The 23,385-nt window shown below is 48.3% G+C and overlaps 1 protein-coding gene across 2 annotated transcripts in view; it reads right to left on the bottom strand.

Annotated features, from left to right (window-relative positions):
* Kif3c (kinesin family member 3C) overlaps positions 1-22,631 on the bottom strand; it is a 38,148-nt gene extending 15,517 nt beyond the window's left edge. Inside the window, exons 1-2 of one of the 2 annotated variants that reach the window (XM_021179345.3) lie at positions 22,287-22,631; positions 20,252-22,011 (exon numbers count right to left, since the gene is read on the bottom strand). In XM_021179345.3, coding sequence (XP_021035004.1) covers positions 20,252-21,802 — 1,551 coding nt within the window. In that variant the 5' untranslated portion in view covers positions 21,803-22,011; positions 22,287-22,631. Of the gene's footprint in view, positions 1-20,251 lie in introns of both variants that reach the window. The other variant, XM_021179344.2, reaches the window with a different exon arrangement.
* Positions 22,632-23,385: the final 754 nt, after the last annotated feature.

The following is a 23,385-nucleotide window of genomic DNA, read 5'->3' as shown; positions in this document are numbered from 1 at the left end:
AACAAAACAAAAAGGCCAGCCTAGTCTAAAGAGCAAGTTCTAGGACAGCCAGGGCTTCACAGAGAAACCCTGTCTTAGAGTCTTAGAGAGAGAGAGAGAGAGAGAGAGAGAGAGAGAGAGAGAGAGAGAGAGAGAGAGAGAGAGACAGTGTGTGTGTGTCTCTCTTCCTCCCTCCCTCCCTCCCTCCCTCCCTCCCTCCCTCCCTCCCTCCCTCCCTCCCTCTCTCCCTCTCTCCCTCCCATTATGTAATGTAGCCAGGGATAGCTTGAACCTCTGATTTTTCCTGCTTCCACTCCATAATTCCATTCTAAGCAGGACCACAGAGCAGAGACTCCATCCCTTTTCCCTTTGATCCTTTTAGGAGAAGACATAAAGCATATCTGTATGGATGGAGCCTTGTAGCCATTGGTGGGAACGGAGTTTTCCCCTCCAGCCCCTAGAGCTGGGGCACAAAGCTCCCACTGTGGACAGGATCCTTAAGGATGAAAAGAAGAGAGAAGCCCTTTGGGAATATAAGGCACCTGATCTCTGCTATGGATACAAGGAGCGGCTGGGTCACCATGCCTGCGAGGAGGGTGGGTGGCAATCTATTCCTGGCAGCCAAGCCCCAGATGGTATGCAGCAGGAGGAGAAACGGCAGTCACTGGGCAGCCCAGCCCTGTACTGAGTTCCTGACTCGGGAAGACAGCTCATCACGGGGCAGCAGGAAACCTTGGTCTAATCTTGGGCTGCTAAGGAAATCAGAACAACACAAGGGAGAGATTCCATAGCAACAGGGGACAAAATGAGGCCCCAGAGGCTGTATCAGCTTTAGACACCACCTAAAAGGTTCCAGCTCTGCCAACTAAGCGGGAGGCACAGTCAGGCCCCTCGGTCCTCGGTCCTCACATCGGCAGCATCAGAACCTCAGTTCTTTTCTGGACAGCTCACAAGCACGGGAAGCACAATGTCAGGTGCTAAACAGAACCCTCAACACTGTTCATTTCCCCATATAACAAATGGAGAGAGAGAGACAGACAGACAGACAGACAGAGAGACAGAGACAGAGAGAGAAAGGAAAGGGACTGAGAAAGGGAGGGAGGAAGGATAACTAGTCTTGGACCACCAGTGAGGAAATAACAGATCTACATCCCATGTCCCCAGCCTTGCTGTGTGAAAGCCCCCACCCCATCAGCACCTTCAGCAGGTGCTTCTGAAAACCAATGCTGACACAAAAATGGAATTGAACAAAGTGTGACTCCCTGAAATGCACTGTCACTGTTGGAAGGAAGAGGGCACTTTCCTTGGGCAGCCAACTGCCCTTTGATTTCATCGATGGCCTCTTAGAAGGTTGGCATCACCTTGAGCCACTGGAAGAAACTGGCTGTCTCCCACTGGAATTTGTCCCAGTGGGACCAGCTGACATGTCTGAGGGCTCTTAGAGCTGGGGGTGCTGCCAGGCTGGGACAGGGGGACAGGCAGCCCACTTCGAGCATTACATCATTGGGAACAGAGCAGAACAGGGTTTAAAGCATGCTGTGTGGAGGTCGGAAGCTGGTTCCAGCAGTATGGCCGATGGTTGGAGTTGCAGGAGCCTCAAATCAGCCCTGTACAGTCACAAAGACAAAGGAGAGAGCAAGGGGCTGTTGAGGGGCAAGCTATTCTTGATGCACACCACAGCCCTCTGCACCCTGGATGGCTGTCTATCTTTCCATCCAGTCAGCCCATGGCTGTCACAGGATTAGCTCATCTTGACTCCTCAGTTCAGGGTTATGATTTGTATAACCCTCTACGTTGGTGCCCTTGGCAGCTCGCCTCTGCATAGCCTTGTGCTCACCCCTATGAATGGCCAGTCACCATCAAATGCTTCTCAGTGCAGTTTACATCATTGTCTCCTCCTTGTCCTTACTGATACCCACTGTCCTCACTAAAATCTTCTAGACTAGCCTGAACCACCCATAGGCTTTTACAGTTTCCTCTTCCATCCATCTGGGTCGCCAAAAACACAAGTCTAAACAATGTCTCTTCTGCTCAAATTATCAATGGGCTTCTACTCCCCACAGGAGGATATCTGACATTGTCTTCTCCCCATTCCACAGCTTCCTGGAAAACCGTTGCTCATCTTGAAAGACCGAGCAGAACAGCTTAGGAAAATGTCATCGATCCCTGCAAAGCTGCCACCTCCACAACCAGGGCACATTCCTACCGTTTCCCCATTCCCTGCCTCATCCTGTTAGCTCTATGAAGGCAGGAGTCATGCCTCCCCTATCTGCCAGGGTCCCAGCACAGTCCTCGATGGACAGCAGTGCCCCGTGAGTATTTGAGGAATGGTACAGAATCCTTGGGATCATCCCAAGGCAGGCCCCAAGCCTTGTTACTGGCTTCCATGCCAGCTTCTTTTATCCATTAACTCACGTTCCCTGTCATGGGGAATCATCTACCGGGAAACCCAGCAACGTGCGGGAGAGGTGTGAGGCAAAGCCCCGAGCTAACACACCCTAACACTTGGATAACAAGTTTCCAAAGGCCTGCCATTCGGTCCAGACTTCATAGCTGGCACATTGTCTACTCCAGCCCTGAACCTTTACATTTCCGTCAGCACTTTATGTAACTCTAGCATCCTTTACTTTGGCACTAAGCAAAAAGATAATACTTCTCAAATTTTGCCGCATATTGGAATCACCTGGGAGAGTAACAGGCCACCCAGACTCTGCATCTCTTTCTGTGGACTTTGTGGGTAAAAGGCATAATAAGCATAATAAACCTAAGTCTAGTTCAGCAGTGCTAAGAGGGGCGATGGAGACAGGAAGGTCCCTGTGAGCTGCTTGCCAGCCAGGCTAGGGCCACTGACAGAACTTGTCTGAAACAATGAGGTGTGTAAGGTAGGAAGAGATAAGAGGGTAGATAGTAATGTCAACATCTGGCTTCCATAGGCACGCACACACACACACACACACACACACACACACCTTCATTTTTCTAAGTCCCTAGATGATTTATGTGTCCCTGTGTTGAGGACTTTAGAAAACGGGACCAGCTACAGGAAAAGCAACACATTTTCAGTAAAAGAAGATTGCGTCTGACCTCTCAGAGCTCTTTAAACTGGGACAAAATTACTACAGCACTAGGGAAGCCAGTAGCCAGAACTTTAGATGTTAAAACGCCCCGTGAGAAGGTTGTACATCAGTGGTCATTCAACATTGCATGGGGACATGGGGGATGGAGAAAGGGAAGAGGGTTAGGGGGAGGAAACACATAGAGTGTGCTGGAAAATGCCCAAGTGTGGGATGGCAGATTCATCTGTTAGAAACTCTTCAAGGAAGCTGGGCCGTGGTGTTGCACACCTTTAATCCCAGCTCTTGGGAGGCAGACTTGGGGAGATGTCTGTGAGTTCCAGGCAAGCCAAGGCTACACAGAAAAAATTTTTCTTAACAAACAAAACAAAAACAAAAAGGCTGAAGAGATGGCTCATCGGTTAAGAGCGTTGGCTGCTCTTCCAAAGGTCATGAGTTCAATTCCCAGCAACCACACGGTGGCTCACAACCATATGTAATTGGATCTAATGTCCTCTTCTGGTGGGTCTGAAAATAGTACAGTGTACTCATATATACATAAAATAAATAAATCTTTAAAAAAAATACCCCCAAACCAAAAAAAAAAACACTGTACAAGAAAGCACATACTGATTAAATGCTCAATTTCACAGAGACTCTCAAATCAGTCTAGGTTGTAAGGAACAATGTGAGCTGATATAAATAAATAAATAAAGGCAGGTAGGCAAGCTTTTGTTACAGCTTTCCATTTGAGGGGAAAGTGATCCTGACTCTACTCATTAAATGATAGCTGTGGGCAAGGAGCTGTGAGCCAGAACAGGACAGGAGAGGGAAGGGAGGGATTCTCTCCTGCTCCCAGAAGACAGCAGCTTAATGTGCTGCCACAGCCGAAAATCCTACAGTAGTGGCCAAGGACCTTTGTGAAGGCTTTTTGGAAACAGATGAATTATCCCCTTGCAGAGAGCAATGATGCAGCTAGATCTGGAGTGCTGTGTACAGTTCCATTTCAAATCTTCAGGGACTCAAAGGAGACAGGAGAGTCAGAGAAGGGCAACAAAGACCTTCCCATGGCTACGGAGTCTTTGGGCTGCAACAACAAAGAAGGTTAAGAGGCTGTCTTGGAACTCATTCAGGAGACCAGGATGGCCTCAAACTCACAGGAGATCTGCCTGCTTCTGCCTCCCTAGTGCTGGGATTAAAGGTTTGCACCACCACTGCCCAGCTTTTACTTTGTTTTTGAGACAGTCTTGCTGTGTAGCGAATTTAACCTGGAACTTACTGTATAGACTAGGCTGCCCTTGAATTCGTGTGATCCTTCTGCCATTCAGGCATGTTCCATGATGCCCAGCTGGGGTGACTGTTGAGTGAACATGTGGACCTTTGATATCCAGCCTCCATCTTCCCTTGGTACCTATATCTAGGCTCACATTCTCCTTATCCAAAGGCTACATATTACCTGGCTACATATCCCATCTGCACATCATCAGACAGAATACGAGCTGGCTATCAAGCCTGGCATCTAGAACATCAACCAAGACTATATGAGTCCCCAAGATCCCAGCCACTCATTCACAGTCACCATGGCATGAGTCTCAGCCTGCTTCCTGTACGGGCTTCTTGGACCTATAACTGCTTCAAGACCCCTCCTTCTGGCTGGACTGCCATCAAGATCTCCTGGCTTAGCCGGGTGTGGTGGCACATGCCCTTAGTCCCAGCACTTGGGAGGCAGAGGCAGGCAGATTTCTGAGTTCAAGGCCAGCCTGGTCTACAAAGTGAGTTCCAGGACAGCCAGGGCTACACAGAGAAACCCTATCTCAAAAAAAAAAAAAAAAAAAAAAAATCTCCTGGCTGATGACTGACTGCCCATTTCCACCCCATTCTACTTATTCAGTGTCCCTCTCCTCAGCTGGCCCCGCCCAGGCCAAATGACCACTGAATCTGCATTATTTCTTTCTTGCTAAGTAAGTCTTGCACGTTTACCCAAACCCTTAGTGTCTTCCAGGCTTGGCAGACAAGACCAGCCTTGTGCTAGGAGAGATGGGCTGGTCCTGGTGTGAAACCAAGATTGAGGTCCAGGGGCAAAGTCTCAGCCCATGCTATTTGACTCCCACACTGTGAAATATGTCACACACCAGCTTCTTTATTTGTTTGTATTGTTTTTTTCTTTTTCTGTTCTTTCTGAGGATAGCACACTCATCTCCTTTGCCTTGGAGATCTCTCTCCTTAGCCATCGCCTGTGGAAAGCAGAGGGACAAGGAGCCTCTAACCCTTGTCCAGTTCAAGCTGGGTGTGTGGGGCAGAGGGGCTGCCATTTGGGGTGCTGGTCCTAAGAAAAAGTCCCTGGAGCTCTCAGCTGCATGGGTCAGTGCTTCCTTTTCAATCTCTCAAGGCACACGTGTGGATGGGTGGGGCCTGGGGACAGGACCATTTGCCTCTCTGAATGTTAAACAGATCCAGTGTGAGTAAAAGGCTGTGGGATAGAGCAGATCTGACTGGGAGCTCCAGGGCACCATGGTCTGAGTCTTGAGAGAAGGAAACTGAGCACACGATGACCGGGTAGACATTGCTACAGAACTCCATGCATTCGAAACAGGACACAGAGGCCCAGAAATGCAGCGCTCCAAGCTTGCTGTCTCCTCACTAAGGAATCTGTGTGCATAACTCCTGTTACATTAACTCTGCACTTTCCAAGTAATTTCCCAATTTGATTAGGGCTCCACCATGGGGTATCAGAGGCAGTCGGCTGCTGTACAATTAAGGGATGACCACAGGGGACATGTCAGCTTGTAGACACAGCCTTGAATTTTCAGAGGTCACTTTTCCCAGTTCCAGGGAGCAGGAGTATAAAACCAGAGGCTGAACTGCGAATGGAGGCATACACTTGTGATCCTAGTACTTGAGAGGCTCAGGCAGGAAGACTCCAAGTTCAAGGCCAGTGTGTGCTACACAGCAAGATTTCAGTAGAAGGAAGGGAGGGGGAAAAGGAGGGAGGCTGGGGGATTTCAATCAGTTGCTTGCTTAATATACAAGAGACCCTGGGTTTGATCCTTAGTACCCCATAAACCAGGCATGGTGACACATTACTATAGGTGTGCTCTGAGAGAGAGAGAGAGAGAGAGAGAGAGAGAGAGAGAGAGAGAGAGAGAACCAGAGGAGCTGGGAGCCGCCCCCACCCTCCCACCCCCCAGTGCTTTTCATTAAGTGTTGGTCAGAAAAGCTAAAGGGCATCAGCCAGGCCACTCTTTGGAGAGGATACCATCAAGTGTGAGTCTACAAGAACAGAGAAGGCAAACCAGCTTTGGCCTGTTACTGCCAGCTATGCTGAGGCACACTACAGAAGACAAGAATCTCAGATGTGCCGGGCAGTGGTGGTGCACACCTTTAATCCCAGCACTCGGGAGGCAGAGGCAGGCAGATTTCTGAGTTAGAGGTCAGCCTGGTCTACAAAGTGAGTTCCAGGACAGCCAGGGCTATACAGAGAAACCCTGTCTCAAAAAACCAAAAAAAAAAAAAAAAAAAAAAGAATCTCAGATGCATCTGTGGCTAGACTGGGTCTCTTTTATAAAAATTGCATGCATATATTAAAGGACTCGAAAGTAAAGGTCAGAGGACATCGTTGCAGGGGTCAGTTTTCTTCTTCACCCTGTGTGCCTTAGGCGATCAGAACAGCGCCTCAGTCACTAATCTATCTCCCCAGTCCTGGACCAGATCGTTTTCCCCTTCATCATTAGAACCTTATGACATGACGTTACGCTTGTGGTCTCTACTTGACACATAATAAAACTAAGGTTCAGACTTGCCCACAGTTGTAGAGCCGGCCAACAAGAGGATATCTAGATGCTAACCTGATTCCAAATCAGTGCTCTTATCTCTGTTCCTGGCTACCCAGTGGGTTCAGGGCAGCAGTATGTGGAAAGAAGCTGCATTTGATCTTGTATCTTTGCTGACTCAAGAGCCACCAGGAAAAATAAGAGCACATTGACTTCTTTTCCAGCTGAGACAGCTTTTGCCTGTGCTGGGCACTTATGGGGCCTCTGCGATGAGGGTGGGCTAGGGAGCTCTTACCCATACGCTGGGGGAGGCTCTATCATTAGAACCAGAGAGGCTGAAGACTGGAAGGCTCATGGGAAGTGTCCACAGTACAAGATGTGCACCCAGATAGCATGGAGAGTGCTGGGCATGAGAGCGGGCCTTTCCTCATATGCTCTGCCACCTCTGTTACAGCGTCTGAGGTGTCAGCCCTCTGGGTTTCAGAGGACTTATCTGTAAAGGAGGAGCCAGAACACACTCTCTTATAAGCTTTGGTTAAAGAAGACTGGTTAGGCCGCAGATAGAAGTGCTTCATAAATGACCATGTATACAGGAATGCTAGGAATGTAGCTCATTAGGTAGAACTCAGGCCTAACAAAGCCTTGGGTTCCATGATAACACTGCAAAAATAAATCAGTTAGTGGTGATGGTGCACATCTTTAGTCCCCCGCTACCGAGGCAGAGCCAGGTAGATCTCCGAGTTTGAGGCCAGCCTGGTCTACAGAGTCAGTTCCAGGAGAGCCAGGGTTACACAGAGAAACTCTGACTTGGGAAACAACAACAGCAAAAACAAACCAACAAACAAACAAATCAAGCACAAGGAAATGAAATGTGGGTAACTCACTGGCTGAACCACTGGGATGCACTCACCACTCATGGCAAAAGACCAAACCAAAAAACCCCCGTCTCAACAGTCCCTGCCTCCATCTCTTAAAGAGACAGCCATTTCTACCCAGCCCTCTTTCTCCTTTTCAGGCTCCCTGACTGCAGATCTTGAGGAGTCAGCAATGAGGGAAGAAAGGAGAGATGAAGGGGAGAGGATGAATAGGTCTATTTTCAGATGAATAGAGCTATTTTCAGTGGTTTTCTGCCCTGGGGACATAAACTAGGACATTATGTCTGAGTCTCCTCCTCAGATGGCTCAAATGCAACATAAATGACTGATGTTTCAAGTGCCAAGAATACTCTCATTAGGAAAAAGAAAAATTAGAGATTGGGAAAAACATTGTCCAGGAGTGGGGTAGGCCAGGCTCTGGTCTCAGCACTGGACAAAGTGGGGATGCCCAGAAGTGGTCCTTCCATGCCAGAGAGGAGCACTAAGAAAAGGGTGGGGCCGTTCCCTGCAATGGGCAGAGCAGGAGCACCTAGGCTGACCTGTAACTCATCCTTCTTCACAATTACCCTCTCAAAAAACAAAACACTGTGCTGGGCACACGGTATAAGCCTTTAATCCTAGCACGCAGGAGGCAGAGGTCAAGACACCCAAGGCTACAGAAATACCCTTTCTCAAAAATTATTACACTTATTTATTTATTGTGTGTGCACACGTGTGTGCTTGTGCTGTGGTGGTGGTGTGGGAGTCCTCGGCCATTGTCTTTACCCAGGGGCATCTATGTCACTGGACTCACCATTTCCCTCTTGTATTTGTAGTTTTCTACAAGGTTCTCTCCAATATCTGACATGCAAACCAGGAGAAGAGCATCAGACGTGACAAAATCTAAGGATGCATGTGGGCTATCTAGCCTCAGTGTTTGGCAGAGGAAGTACAGGCCCTAGAGGGTTGGATCACTCAAGGTGACAGTCTCCAGGCTTCCGGGTCCGCTGTCAATCCTCTCAGGCTGCCTGTGCCTGAGTTCTTGACCCTCGGCTTCCTGGCAGGCCTAGCAAGTGATTCACTGAACGACGACTGAAGGATTACTCCTTCCATTCCTCGGAAGATCAAGAGATGCGTACAATCTCAGGATTATCAGCAACTAAATCGAGTAAGTATTATTACAAACCCCGACTCCTCTAAATTATTTACTGCTTTTAAGTCAATCATTCTACCAGGGCACAGACATACAGACACACAAACAGGCACACACACACACTTTTTGGGGAGCAGTATACTGGGTTTGAACCTAGGGTCTCATTCTTCCTAGGCAATCATTTTTATTGTAACTCAGTTATAACGATAGTCTTTTCACTTTTTGAGACAGTTTCACAAGTTGTCCAGGTTGCCCTTGAACTCACTCAGTAGCCAGGTCAACATTGAATTTCTTTTTTTTTTTTTTTTAAAGATTTATTTATTTATTATATGTAAGTACACTGTAGCTGTCTTCAGACACTCCAGAAGAGGGCGCCAGATCTCGTTACGGATGGTTGTTAGCCACCATGTGGTTGCTGGGATTTGAACTCTGGACCTTTGGAAGAGCAGTCGGGTGCTCTTACCCACTGAGCCATCTCACCAGCCCCAACATTGAATTTCTAATTCTTCGTTTCAATGTTTGTTTTTAATTAATCATGTATCCAGGCACAAGCCTGTGATAGTCCACATACATGCAAGATCTTAAGGCAGCCAGGAGATGGCATCATAGTCCCTAGAGCTGGTGCTCTGCTCACGAGCCACCATGTGGTGCTGGGAACAGAATAAAAGCGTAAAGACCCCATTAGTCATCGCTTGAGTAGCGGGGATCACCTGCCTTTGTAATTGGGATGGGATTAACACTTTTTTATTTTTTCAAAATAGGTTCTTCTGTAGCCTAGGTTGACCTCAAACTCTCTATGTAGCCAAGGCTGTTCTTGAACTGCTGATTCTACAGTTCAAATACCGGGATTACAGGTATGAGCCACCACATCTGGCTTTCTTTCTGTGGAGTCTAAACTAACTCTCTCTCTCTCTCCCCTTTTTAACCACAGAACCCTGACAAGAGTTTCTTTCCTTCATTTAAAAGTTTAGGTTTGCCGGGCGTGGTGGCGCATGCCTTTAATCCCAGCACTCGGGAGGCAGAGGCAGGCGGATTTCTGAGTTCGAGGCCAGCCTGGTCTACAAAGTGAGTTCCAGGACAGCCAGGGCTATACAGAGAAACCCTGCCTCAAAAAAAAAAAAAAAAAAAAAAAAGTTTAGGTTCATTTTTATTGAATATAAAACTGTGTGTGTGTGTGTGTGTGTGTGTGTGTGTCTAGAGATGGCTCTCAGCAGTTGGGAGCACTGGCTGCTCTTCCAGAGGACCTGAGTTCAAGTCCCAGCACCCACAAGGCATCTCACAACTGTCTGCAACTCCAGTTCCAGGGAATCGACACCCTCACATAGTCATACATGCAGGCAAAATGCCAACAAACATAAAGTAAAAATAAATTCAAAACCCAAACTCCTCAGGCTGGCAAGATGGCTCAGCAGGTTTGAAGTACAGAGGTACATACCGCCAATCCTGACAGACTCCCAAATGTTCCCCTCTGACTTTCAGGACTGCCCCGTCACCAACACCCTTTCTCCATACAAATAAATAAATGTAAATTTTTTAAATTTAAAAATGAAGAAGAAAAAAGAGCCAGGCAAATGTCATTAGTCCTAGTTCCTAGAGGGTCTAAGGCAGGAGAGTCATAAATTCAGGGGTAGCCTGGACTACATAGTGATTTCCATCATAAAAATAAAAGGCAGTAGGCCTGAAGATGTAAATTATCTGCAGAGCACCATAGCATACATGATATTACATTGAATGCCCAGCACTGCAAAGCAAAATATATGCTTTTTTTGGGTTTTTTTTTTTCATTTTTTGGTTTTTCCAGACAGGGTTTCTCTGTGTAGCTCTGGCTGTCCTGGAACTCACTCTGTAGACCAGGCTGGCCTCGAACTCAGAAATCCACCTGCCTCTGCCTCCCAGTGCTGGGATTAAAGGCGTGCGCCACCACTGCCTGGCAGCAATATGTGCTTATTGTAAAAATAAATAAACAAGTGGAGTCTGGCAACATACAGCTGTGGGGAAGACTGAGGCAAAAGGATCACAAGGTTCAGCCTGGGCTACATAATGAGTTGCAGGTTGACTTAGATTATATAACAAGATCCTGTTTCAAATAAAATATAGCTGTAGCATAATGGTAGATTCCTTGCCTCGTATCCATGTTCAATGCAGAGAATAAGTTCAATCCCCACTATTGTCTAAAAAGAAAATAAGTAACTTATTAAACAAAATATCATTGCTTTAAAGAAAAGGTAAAAAGTACCGAGGCATCGGAGGCTGGAGGTTCAGGTGGAAGGATATCGAGTTCAAGCCCAGCCTGGGCTACAGAGCAAGTTTTAGGACAACTTGGCCAAGAAGATTGACTTTAAAAAAATTTTTTGGTAGGTTTTTTTTTTTTTGGAGACAGGATTTTTCTGTGTTGCCCTGGCTGTCCTAGAACTTACTCTGTATAGACCAGGCCAGCCTAGAGATCTGCTAGCCTCTGCCTCCCAAGTACTTGGATTAAAGGAGTGAGTCACCACCATCGGGAAATTTTAAGATGAGATTTGATTATATGACTTGGGGTGATGGCCTGAGTACAGCAGGGTCTGAGGGCTTGCATCATATGGAAGGGCGGGGTTGCTGAGTTAAGCATCCCAGGAGGCAGGAGCTCCCACTGGGACCTGTTAGCCAGGGATCTGGCATAAACTTGATCAGGTGTGTTGCGGGGGGAGGGAAAGAAGTCATAGCCTCAGTGCTCCGGAGCCACCATGTCCGAGGCATGTGACACTCCGGAGCCACCATGCCCGAGGCATGTGACACTCCGGAGCCACCATGCCCGAGGCATGTGACACTCCGGAGCCACCATGCCCGAGGCATGTGACACTCCGGAGCCACCATGCCCGAGGCATGTGACACTCCGGAGCCACCATGCCCGAGGCATGTGACACTCCGGAGCCACCATGCCCGAGGCATGTGACACTTCAGCATCCTTAGTTGTCACATGGAAATTGGAACAGCACTGCTTCATGGTGCTGCTGTGGGGCTGAGATGTATCAATACTCATAAAGAGCCGGGCGTGGTGGTGCACACCTTTAATCCCAGCACTTGGGAGCACAGAGGCAGGCGGATTTCTGAGTTCGAGGCCAGCCTGGTCTACAGAGTGAGTTCCAGGACAGCCAGGGCTACACAGAGAAACCCTGTCTCTCTCAAACAAACAAACAAACAAACAAACAAACAAAACAAACAATAATACACATAGAGAATGTATCAGTGTTTGGCCTTAATCACCCCTGGGGGGAAAGCTTCACTATTGCTACTATTGCCCTTGGTGTCTTCCTGCCAGCCAGATGAAGAAAGGAAAAAGTCTGCATGACAATTACTTCCTGCAATAAAAACAGCCAACACAAGCCCTGGTGGTCTACTGTTTGGAATATGTAGGAGCTAGCACCCTGAAAATGGAGGCAGAAGGATCAGAAGTTCAAGGCTAGCCTCAACTGTATAGTGAGTTCCAGGGTATCTGGGTTAGGAAACATGAAACCCTGCCTCAAACAAACAAACAAACAAACAAACAAACAAACAAGCAAGCAAGCCAGGCATAGTGGAGTTCTTATATTACCCTAGCACTTTAGATATGGGGGCAGGAGGATCGGGAGTTCAAGGTCATCCTCAGCTATATACAGCTTAGGACCAGCCTGGGACACTTGAGACCTTATCTCCAAACACCAAAACAAACAAATAAATGAATGAAATCTAGGAGGAAAAAGACAATTGGATGGTAACGGTTTATTTTGACTGGGAGCTAATGTCCAGGGCTTTCTCAGGATATTAAAGGTTCTAGTCATGGGCTTAGGGCTAAAAGATAGAGCATGGCTTACATGCATGAGGACTTGGTTTCATTCTCAGCCCCAAAAGGTGAATCACAGTGGGATGTGGTGGCACACGCCTTTAATTCCAGCACTTGGGAGGCACAGGCAGGCGGATTTCTGAGTTCGAGGCCAGCCTGGTCTACAGAGTGAGTTCCAGGACAGCCAAGGCTACAGAGAAACCCTGTCTCGAAAAACAAAAACAAAAAATTCTAGATCCCAACCCTAGAATGCAGATGGTCTACGGGCTCCAGCATAGAGGTTGGTCTTCCATGCCCACACAGCAGTTACTACGGAGAGACAGTCTTCTATCCACTCAGACTTGCCACGCAGTTCTGCAACTACAAAAGAAGTGCCCAGGGCCAGGCACAATGGCTAGGAGGGCCAAGTCAAGAGCAAAGTGCTTTTCTTGATCTGAATTCCAAGTGTTCACTCTGAGTCCTCAGAACACAATGGGAACATTATCACAGCCACTTCATCCAATCTGTTTCCGGAGGCTGGAAGGACCAAAGGCAACAATGCTCACCCCTTCCTCCAGCCAGCACAGAGCTGAGAGACCTGAACTAATCCAAGGGTCTTCTTCAACCAGAGCCTGAAGCCCAAATCACAAATGGAAATATATATAAACCATTTCATATATATTTCCCAATGGTCAAATCATTTTTTTAAATGTATTGTCAGCCATGATGGTACATACCTGGGGTATGAAGGCAAGACTATCAAATGTTCAAGGCTAGCCTAGGTTACAGCAGACCTGCCTCAAAAACCAACCAAAGAAACAAACCAAGGTACCAGGGAGGTAGCTCGGCTTGTAGAGTGCTCACAGGCATGCACAAAGCCCTGGGTTCCATCTCCAACACCACATAAACTGCAGATGACTGTGCAAGCCTGAGAGCCCAGAGCTAAGAATGTTTAGGCAAGAGGATGAGAAATTCAAGGTCATCCTTGGCTACATTTACGGTCTGACCCTGTCTCAAAAAAAAAAAAAAAATTCTCATTTTTCAGATCTTTAAATCAAACTCAGGACCTTGTATCAGCTAGGCAAAGCTGTGCCACTAAACCATATGCCCTCGGATTCTGGGAAAGGGTCATAGTCAGTGTCTTCCTGCCTCTACTTTTCAAGTGCTGGTGCCACCACACCTCCTCCTTGGCTTCCTCCAGTCAGATTTTTATCTTACAAAATGCTCTGGGCACAGAACTGTTCTGTGAACTGAGCACACTCACCAGGGATTAGAAGGGCCACAGGAATACTGATACACGCCCACCAACAGGAGAGGCTATAGGCAATGACTTATATGTTAGACCCAACCTGGAACACGGGCCATGTGTTACCACCAAGTTTTGTCAAAGATCTGACGGTAGAAGACTCAACTGGGATGGGGTCAGGGTACACGCAGAGCTCTGATGACAGGCCCATTTCCCATTGCCTGCACGGGGCTTACGTCCTTGAGAACAGGTGTTTGAAACCAGATCAGCTTTTGGAAAGAAGACACTGTCTAGGTTATTAGGCAAGTTTTAAGGGTGATGTCCAGCCTTATTTAGATCTTGACAAATTGAGCGACTATTTTACCACTGAGCTCCACTTCCAGATAGAGCTTATTACTGTATCAAGGAATAGTTAACACAAACTAATGCTGCACATATTTAATGCATTCAAATCAATAAGTTTGGAGGTAAATACGAACCCATAAAACCATCACCACCAATGTCACCCAATATGTTGTTTGTTTTGGAAGTGGGCCTCATATAGCACAGACTGGCTTCCAATTTGCTATGTAGCCAAGGATGACCTTGACCCTTGACCCTCCTGACTTTTCTACCTTTGAGTGCTGGGATTATAGGCTTGTGCCACCAGGCCTGGTAACTGCTGAGTACTGGGTCCACAGTTTCAGGCATGCTATATAAGTAAGCACTCTATCAACTAAGCTACATCTCCAGCCCACACTCATGCTAAAAGCAAGTGGATTCTGTCAAGCAGTTCTTGAAAACAGGCATGGTGGTTCATGCTTACAGTCCCAGCATTCAGGACATTGAAACAAGAGCTTTGGGATTTGGAGACTAGCCTAAACAACACAGCAAGACTTAATAATAATAATAATAATAATAATAATAATAATAATAATAAATAGTTTGCAGGGCTGGAGAGATGATGCAGCAGTTAGAGCACTTGTTCTTGCAGAGGACCCAGGTTTGAGTCCCAGAACCCATATGGTAGCTCACAACCATCCATAATTCCAGTTCCAAAGTATTCAACGCCTTCTTCTAACTGCCAGTGTAGTGCATGCAAGTGCATGTGCATACACACACACAAAATCCCCCCACAAAATAACAAAATTAAATTTAATTAAAGAAATGATTTTGATAGGTATGTGGTATACAGCTCTAATTCCTGCACTTGAGGAGCAAAAGCAAGCTCATCTCTTAGAGTGCAAGGACAATCTAATCTACTTACCAAGGTCCAGATCAGCCTGCACCACATAGCAAAATCTCTCAAAACCAAACAAATAATAATGATGATGATGATAATAGTTTTAAAAGGTTATCTGTGTTATGTGGCGGAATATTGCTCAGTGGCCCATTGCTTGTCTTGTATAAATGAGCAAGGTGCTGGGTTCAATCCACAGCACATTAAAAAGGAAACCGAATTAAAATTAAAATCAGGTTAGGAGTGTAGCTCAGTGGTACAAGGTTGACCTGGTGTAGCTAAAGCCCTGTTTTCAATCCTGGTGCCTCGAAAGAAAAAAATAAATAAAATGGAAGCAGTAGCGACCAACTTCCTGGAAGTTGCTAGCGCATGGGTAGAACAAATGACCTCATTTGCATATCTGCATATGATTTGGCAAAATAGATCTTAGTAAACCTCATTATTATTGCTGAGATTGTTAATGCTTGAGTTGAAACTTCCTGTCTGCCAACGCCATAAGTGGGTAGTGCTCATTCTCCAACACAGGAGGAAGAAGAGGAACCCACAAAGGGGACAATGGATATTCAGTTCAGTTTGTCCTCCCCAGGGTGATCTCATCCCTCTGGCTTCGGGGGCTGTTTCTGAGGGTTCTTTTTTGAAACCCACTACAGAGAGAGAGCTGGGCTCCAGCCAGAGTCCTTGCTTCTCACTCCATCTTCAGACCTGCTTCCTCCAGATTCACCCCAATGCTGCAGTTGCCCTGCTCCTGCTTCAGCCTGGGTTTTGTGTCCTACCCACCTCCCGCAAACAGTTTCCTTTCTACCCAATGAGAATCAAATTTTGTAGAATCAATATCAACCTCTCAAAAAAAGTTAAATCTGAGCAGACCTTTCTTCTCTCAGTCTACAGAGTACACCAGTGTCTGTGCAGTCTCAGAGCTGAGTCGTCACTGTGCACTTGTAGTGCACTGTGCATCTGTAATGTTATTTATTCCTCCTACTTCATAGGATGAGATTGCTATTGAGTCCTTCAGCTCCCTGGGGATATGACCTAAGTATGTGGCTTGCTAATGATTAATGCTAAACAGGACAGCAGTCATCACCAAAACCTCACATGTCTGTCTGTATACCTATTCTGAGCCCACAGCAAATGTGGTAAAAGCCAAAGAGATTTAAAAAAAAAAAAAGATTTAGAAGAGACAGGCACAGTGTTTGTGCACACGGAGAGAACAAAGAGAATCCGAAACCTTGGGGGTGACAGGCAGGGAAAGCAGGAAAGACATACAGAAGATGAGTCAGTCACAGGGAATGAGGGCACTGGGTCCACTCAGCGACACTGAGCTGGCCTCGGGGATGGTAAGAACTGGAGGAAAGGAATGGCAGAGGGCAGGAAGTGAGAAGGGCAGCTGATGCTTAACTCAGAAAGTAGGCAAGAGTTAACTGCACACAGAAACAGAAAACTCCCAGGCTCCTGAGGTCTCCAAGACCTTCCCCACCAGGCTCTGCAGAGTTGGGACAAGGCTCTTAGAAAAGCAGGGTAAAGAAAGAGTTAAACGAACAACAAAAGTGTCAGTCAGACCTCTGCTTGGCAGACAGAAGGCACCCTGCGGCTGCTAATGCCCTCCATTCCTTTCAATGTTTTCAACCTATTTTAAATGCCCACACGCTAAGGAGCTCATTTCATCTCCTGTGCAACCCTGGGAAAGAGGCAGGACAGGATTGTTATCGATATCCTGTGGCTCCCTAAGGAGCTGTCAAAATGTTTCTGCCATCTCAGAACCCGTGCACTGCTCTACCAGGTTGTACTCTAAGGGCAGCACAGGAAGGCTGGGCCCTCTGCCTGGGTTCCATTCTGGCCTCCATCCCTGCTGGTTATCCTGGGGTGGCTACTTCAGAAATCACAGCATATGGACTCATTCTTCTCCTGGAATTTCTCAGGCTGCTCTTCCCCTTCAGCTTCTATCTATCTCACAGCCAGTACTTAATGGGCATCTCTCCCACTCCCCATCTCACCCACTCCCCGGGAATCTCTGTAAAGCTTCTTTTCTCATCAGAGGACAGGGAACCCAAGGCTCAGAGAGGCAAAAGCCTTTGCCCGGAGTCGCACAGGAGGCAAACATGGAGAAACCTTAGGTGATTTGAAAAGAACACAGGACTGGGGATATCAGAAGACCTGAATTCTAAAACTGGCTCTCCACTTAACCAGATTTATAGACCAGCCAACATCTCCTAGCCTTGGTTTCCATAGTTGCAAAATTAAAATGATGCAGATGACTTCTGGTTGTTGAAGGAATAGGATTAAGACGTTATAGTGTAACTAGGTATTAGTGCACACTTTTAATCCCTGCACTGGGAGGGCAAAGGCAGGTGGATCTCTGTGAGTTCAAAGCCATCCTGGTCTACATAGTTCCAGGACAGCCCGGGCTACACTGAGAAACCCTGCTTAAAAAAAAAAAAAAACCATAAAGACAAATTACTTGAGCTGGGTGGATGGTTTCCTGATTTAGTGCTTACTGATCTCCAGGGTGTTCAGGCGTTCAAGTTCAGTTCTCAGCACCCACATGATACCTCACAATTTCCTGCAACTCAAGTTCTAGGAGATCTGATGCCCTCTTTTGACTGCTCTCTGCAGGCTCCTGCACATACATGATGCACATCAGTCAGGCACACACATACACATAAAATAAATACACCCTTAAAAATTATTTTCATGTAGTTAGTGGTTGCTGAAGGTGGCAGACATCCCCGTACCCCACAGTGGTCTAGGTACTGGTAAGGTGTTAGTGCACGTGTAAGCAACCTTAATGAAATTCCCTGGAACACTCTAGCACACACACACACAAAGAAGAAAGAGTAAGGAAATCAGTGGAAGTAGGGAGAGGACAAGAGAGGGTATAGGAAGCAAGTATAATAAAAATACATTAAATACATGTATAAAAGTGTCATGATGAAACACACTGCATATAACTGATATACACTAATAAGAAAAAAAATTACACTACCAGGAAGATTGTAATATTGTATGGGCTATACCTGTAGTGCAGGGATTCTAGTTCTGGCCACCTCAGTCTTTATTTTGATCAATTGATTGGCTGATTTAATTGTGAGTTTATTTAGTTTCGAAATGGGGTCTCATCACGTTGCCAGGCTTGTCTCAACTCCTAGGCTTGAACTATTCTGCCTCCATCTTCTGGATGGCTGGGATTCCAGACGCATGCTACTATGCATGATTCTTCCCTGATTTCTTGACTGTCTTATTACCGGTGTTCTTACATTGCCTTAAATTCAAATACCTTATGGAAAAATACCAGTCAGTTTCCTATAAGAACATTTAACGTATCCACTTTCTCCCTTTCTTAGCCTGTATTACCTCTATGGCCTCCCAGCTTAACAGGGTAAGGGATGTCTTAGAGGAGAAAGCAATGACTGATGGACCAAATAGGATTTTCCAGTCAATAACAGCAGGCTGCATGTTAGATTCTCTCCCCCTGCTAGACAGGACTGGACTAACAGCCTTGCCTTTATCATCTTGAGTTTCCCTGGTATCAGACCCTCTGAGGAAGCAGTTCAGTTATAACCCTGGTAGAGCTTCTCCATGAGTGAATTAAATATTAAACACGCCAGGCCACAGCCCCTGGTGCAGCAGCACATTCCCAGTACAGAGACAATGCACAGAGATCAAGCTGTCACTCTTCCACTGGCTGTGGGCTGGGCCTCCCCATTCCTAGCCCACACTCCTATGAATAAATAAGAAATGTTTGATCTTCCCAGTGAGTTCACGGGTCTTCATATTTTTCCTACAATCCCACTGTGGAAGGCTCCAGGGAGCCGGAAATGCCTGGAACACTGGGTTGTGATATCTGCAGCACTGAAATTTCACGGGCAGCTGGGGATGGAGCTCAGTTGGTAGAGTGTTTGATTAGAATGTTCTAAAATCGAGGTGGGGGGCGGGGAGGGCGTTGATCTCCAACTGTGCATAAAACCAAGCTTGGTGGTGGTACTTGTCCGTAATCGTAGCAATCAGCAGATGGGAGGCAGCAAGATAATTACTTCAAGGTCATCCTCAGCTAAATAGAGAGTTCTAGGCCAGCCTAGACTACACCCGAGATTCCATTTACAAAGAAGAAGAAAAAGCCGGGGAGGGAGAGGGATGAAGAAATTTAACAGGTCTATAATTGACTCAGTAACTTAGTTCCACGTAGGGACAGAGGTTCTCTGGGAAGTGGGCAGCTCAGGAAGGATGCAGAAGCCCTGGCATCTCTCAAGACAATAAGGAATTAGCCATAATTGACAAGAGGCTTCAGTGTGTAGGCCAGTTGCTTTTTCTTTTTCTTTTTTTCCCCTGGATGATTGGTAGAACCCCTGACTAACATCCTATTTATAAAACGGGAAATGGAGGTAGGAAGAAAAGGGAAACCCACAGCCAGTCAGCCACTCGATGGGCCTGAGCCTAAGAGGCCCAGACTCCAGGTCTCTGGGATTGAGCCCACTTCTCTCTCCATCCTACCTCCTCCTACATGACACTCTGAGTCTCCTTATTAATGACACCAAGGGGTAGGCCTGGCACTTTGTCATCCACTGGGCCATTTCCATAGGAAGCAGGATTCTCTGGCCTTGCTACTGAAGACTAAAAGCATGAAGTTTGCAAGTAGCATTTCAGCCCAGCTACTCTGAGACTAGAACCTTGGCACTTCCTGAGCCTTAAGTCCTCAACAGTAAGATGAGGCTTTAAAAGCCACTCTTTGGAATGGCTCCTATGAAGATGAGACAAGATGATATAAAAATGGAGTACTTTGTAAACTGTAAAGTGATATCCAAATATCCGATACTATTAATATGATACAGGGCCCAAAGACACTGCAGAGAGAAGAAAAATTATCAGGAGAGGGGGCCATGCAGAAGTGAGAAGCCATACTCACAAGAGGTCCTGCGTGGCTTCTCATAGACCTGGCCAATCCTGGGGTCATTTGCACAGGTAGACAGTGGCAGAGGTGGTCAGAGCATCTGGAGTCCACTGGTCCAAGACATCTCCCCACTTTGCTTGGTGTGGATGCTCGTATGTAAGTGCACTTGGCTACCTAGTATTATGGTACTTTGCTTAGCTGCTCCAGGGCAGTCATCAGTGTGTGGTCCTGAGGTGGGATATCCCACTCAGGCCAACTCACAGACCCTCAAATGAAAATCTACCAATCAAAGTACTCGAATCGTCTGGGGACCTTACCTTGTACTTGGCTGCAAGCAGCTCTGTAGCCTGCTGCTCCCGCCGTAGATCCTCCAGCATCTTCTCCTTCTCTTCTAGAAGCTTCTGCTTCTCCTCACTCACAAGGCTGCGGTCATCCTGGATGGCAGCCTTCTCCTCCTCCAGCCGTTCCTTCTGTTCCTGCAGGTAATTCTCCATGTTCTTCTCCAAAGCTGCCTCCAGGATGGGCTGGGGTGGGCGGTGATTGTTGTTGTTATCATCTTCCTCTTCCGCCACCCAAGCCTCAATCACGGACCCCTCTGGATAGCCGGCCGGGGCAGACACGGCCTTCTTTCTACGACTGCTCTTTCTCCGAGGTCGCTTGCCCAGCATCCCCTTCTTCTCCAGCTGGGCCTTCAAGCGAGCGATCTCTTCCTGGAATTCCCTCAGCAGCGTGTCCTTGGGGTCCTCGTTCACCCGCGGTTTGTTCTTGATGTTCTTGGCTCGGTTGGCAAAGCGCAGGGTAGAGAGGCTCTCGTCGTAGCTGTGAGAAGCTGGACCCAGTGTGGCCACCATGATGGTCTTGGCATTGCCCCCCAGTGAGTCTTGGAGCAGCCGGGTCAGCTTGGAGTCCCTGTAGGGGATGTGGGTGCTCCTGTTGCCAGCCAGAGCAGCAATCACATTGCCCAGGGCGGACAGCGAGAGATTGATTTTAGAAGCTTCCTTAGGCCTCTCTCCGCTGCTGGCAGACCCACTAGCGTTGCCACTTCCACTCCCACCACCAGCTGTTGGCTGTGTGGCTGGCCCTCCAGCTGCGTTGGGACCTGCCTTGTTCTGCCTCTCACTGCCGGCCAGGTCTACCAGGTTGAGCTTGCCTACTCGGATATGGTCCTGGCCATCAGAGCCACGCTCACTGCACTCCACTGTGATAACAAAGATGGCATGGGACCGAGAGCTGACCTCATTCATGTGGGTGCTGCCCACTGCTCGGGCTTGGTTCCCCAGATTCATCACATGCTCAATCTCCTTGACGTTCTTGGTGACAAAGGAAGAGAGGTCCTTGATGTAGACCCCTGTTTCAGGATTCTCCTTCAGCTCTAGCCTCTTGCCTGGCTCCTTGGATAGCAGGTCTCGGATCTCCTCCTGGTAGATCTCCAAGTAGGAAGCACGAACCAGGTACTGCTGGTTCTGGGAGCGGGAGATGTGGGTGAAGATGTGCTCAAAGGCATTCGGGATAACCCCGCGGAGCTCTGGCTCCACCCAGGTCCCCTGCATGGTGTAGGTCTTGCCAGTGCCAGTCTGGCCATAGGCAAATACGGTGCCGTTGAAACCCTGAAGCACTGAGTCTATCAGGGGCCTCACCGTTTCGTCATACAGGTCGGCCTGCTTGGAGCTAGCATCATACACAGCATCAAAAGTGAAGGTCTTGGGCAGCTCCCCGGGTGCCGCGCGGGGGTTTCGCAGAGTCACCTGGCCCAGTTTCACGTCCATGGTCAGAATCTGCTCATGACCAGCAGCCTCCTCCTTCCTACTGAGGGGGCGGCACCGGGCCACCACCTTCAGGGCCTCGCTGGCCTTGGTCTTACTGGCCATCTTGCACCTCTGTCCTTCCAGGTGGGCCGCTCTGCAGCCTGGGCGGTCCTCCTGCCCTACTCCTAGGTCGGGATCAGTCGGGCTGGCCCAGCCCTCAGGCACCGCTCTTCAATCCGCATGCAGCCTACCAGGGTGGGGATGCAGGGAGTTGGCCCCGAGACTGCTGCAGTCCAGGCCTCCACAGCTCTCCACGGCTTTCTGGGCACAGTCTGGAGAGGTAGAATTAGGCAGAATCCCCAGGTTACCGCGCAAGCTGCTCCTGCCGAAGGGCAGTGCCTGGAACCCACCCCATGCTGGAGCAAGAGTGAGCGCTACGGCTACAGCTTCGGCAACAATGAGATAAAGGAAGAGGAAAATGAGATGAGGGTGGGCGGCAGAGCTGTCTTTTCCTCCTCCTTTTTCCCTTTCCCTAGGGATCCATGGCGGAGGATGCGAGTCCTGGGCGGCCCGGAGGGTCCCGATCCTCCCGAGGACAGAGGCTCACCTGGAGTCCTCCCTTCCGGGTGGGGGATCATTCATTGCAGCCAAGGCTGGCTGCTGTTGCCTCTCCTTCGTCTTCCCCGCCGCCGCAACAGAAGAATGAGAGAAAAACAGAAGGGGATGGGGCGGAACAGCGGCGGCGAGAGTGATGTTGCTGCGGCCGCTGCGCTGCGGCCCGGGTTAAGTCTCCCGTCTGGGGTGGGGCAAGGGGCGGGGCCGCGGGGCGGGGAACAAGAGCCCGGCGCGGCCCTTGGGCGAGGGACAGCGGTGCATCGCCGCCCGCACCCCGCCGACCCCTCAGGGATGACAGGCTCCGGTGCCCACCCAGGTCCCGCGCCCACCAGTCGGATGCGGCGCAGCCACCGCCAGCCGTCACCCCACCGAACCCGAGCATGCTGGGAGATGTAGTCCTTCCTTTGTTAACCCGGTTCTGTCAGGTTGCTAATGCTTTCTCCAGTCCTCAAGTCTGGGAGCCCCTCCTCCCACATGCAACCCCTGAGTGTGTCTGCTGAGGCTGCACTACCCACGCGTGTTCTATCGCAACCGCCATTCTCGGTTTCTCACTGCTCCAGCCATTTTGCTTGCAGATGGGCACATGCCACTGACCTCCATTTCTCAGGGTGTCACCAGGCCTCCTAGAGCTTAAACTCCTAAACATTATTGGGCTCTGTGTTTTCTCTCCCTAGTCTGGTTTACTCCTGGCCTTCCTTTTAACACTCTGCGGGAAGCACAGTTAACTGATTCCACCTCTTGTGTCTGTACATGGCCTCTGGCTCCAACCACTTCTCCATGACCTTCCGTATCCCTCGAAGGCCTGTCCATCTTCTGACCTCTCAGCCTACCTCCACTACTCTGATCCACTCTATACTCCTAAAAACCATGCCGACACACTTTTCTAGCTCACGTGGAGCCCTGGGACTATTCTAGGCGCCGAACCCTTCTTAAGGAGACAACAGGCTGTAATAGAAATGACAGTTGCACCCTTGTGCCTTTGCCCAGAGATCCTGTTACAGTTCTTCCTCTACTGCTCTGCCACTTGGGCAGCACAAGCATTTCATCATCTGTGAAGCTGTGCTGGTCAATTTTTGTCAACACAAACTAGA

The sequence above is a fragment of the Mus caroli genome, unplaced genomic scaffold (genome assembly GCF_978045245.1).
Source record: "Mus caroli unplaced genomic scaffold, Mus_caroli_1 scaffold_14, whole genome shotgun sequence".
Taxonomy (NCBI): domain Eukaryota; kingdom Metazoa; phylum Chordata; class Mammalia; order Rodentia; family Muridae; genus Mus; species Mus caroli.
The sequence above is the reverse complement of the archived record's forward strand: the minus strand, read 5'-3'. Positions and strand labels throughout refer to the sequence as shown.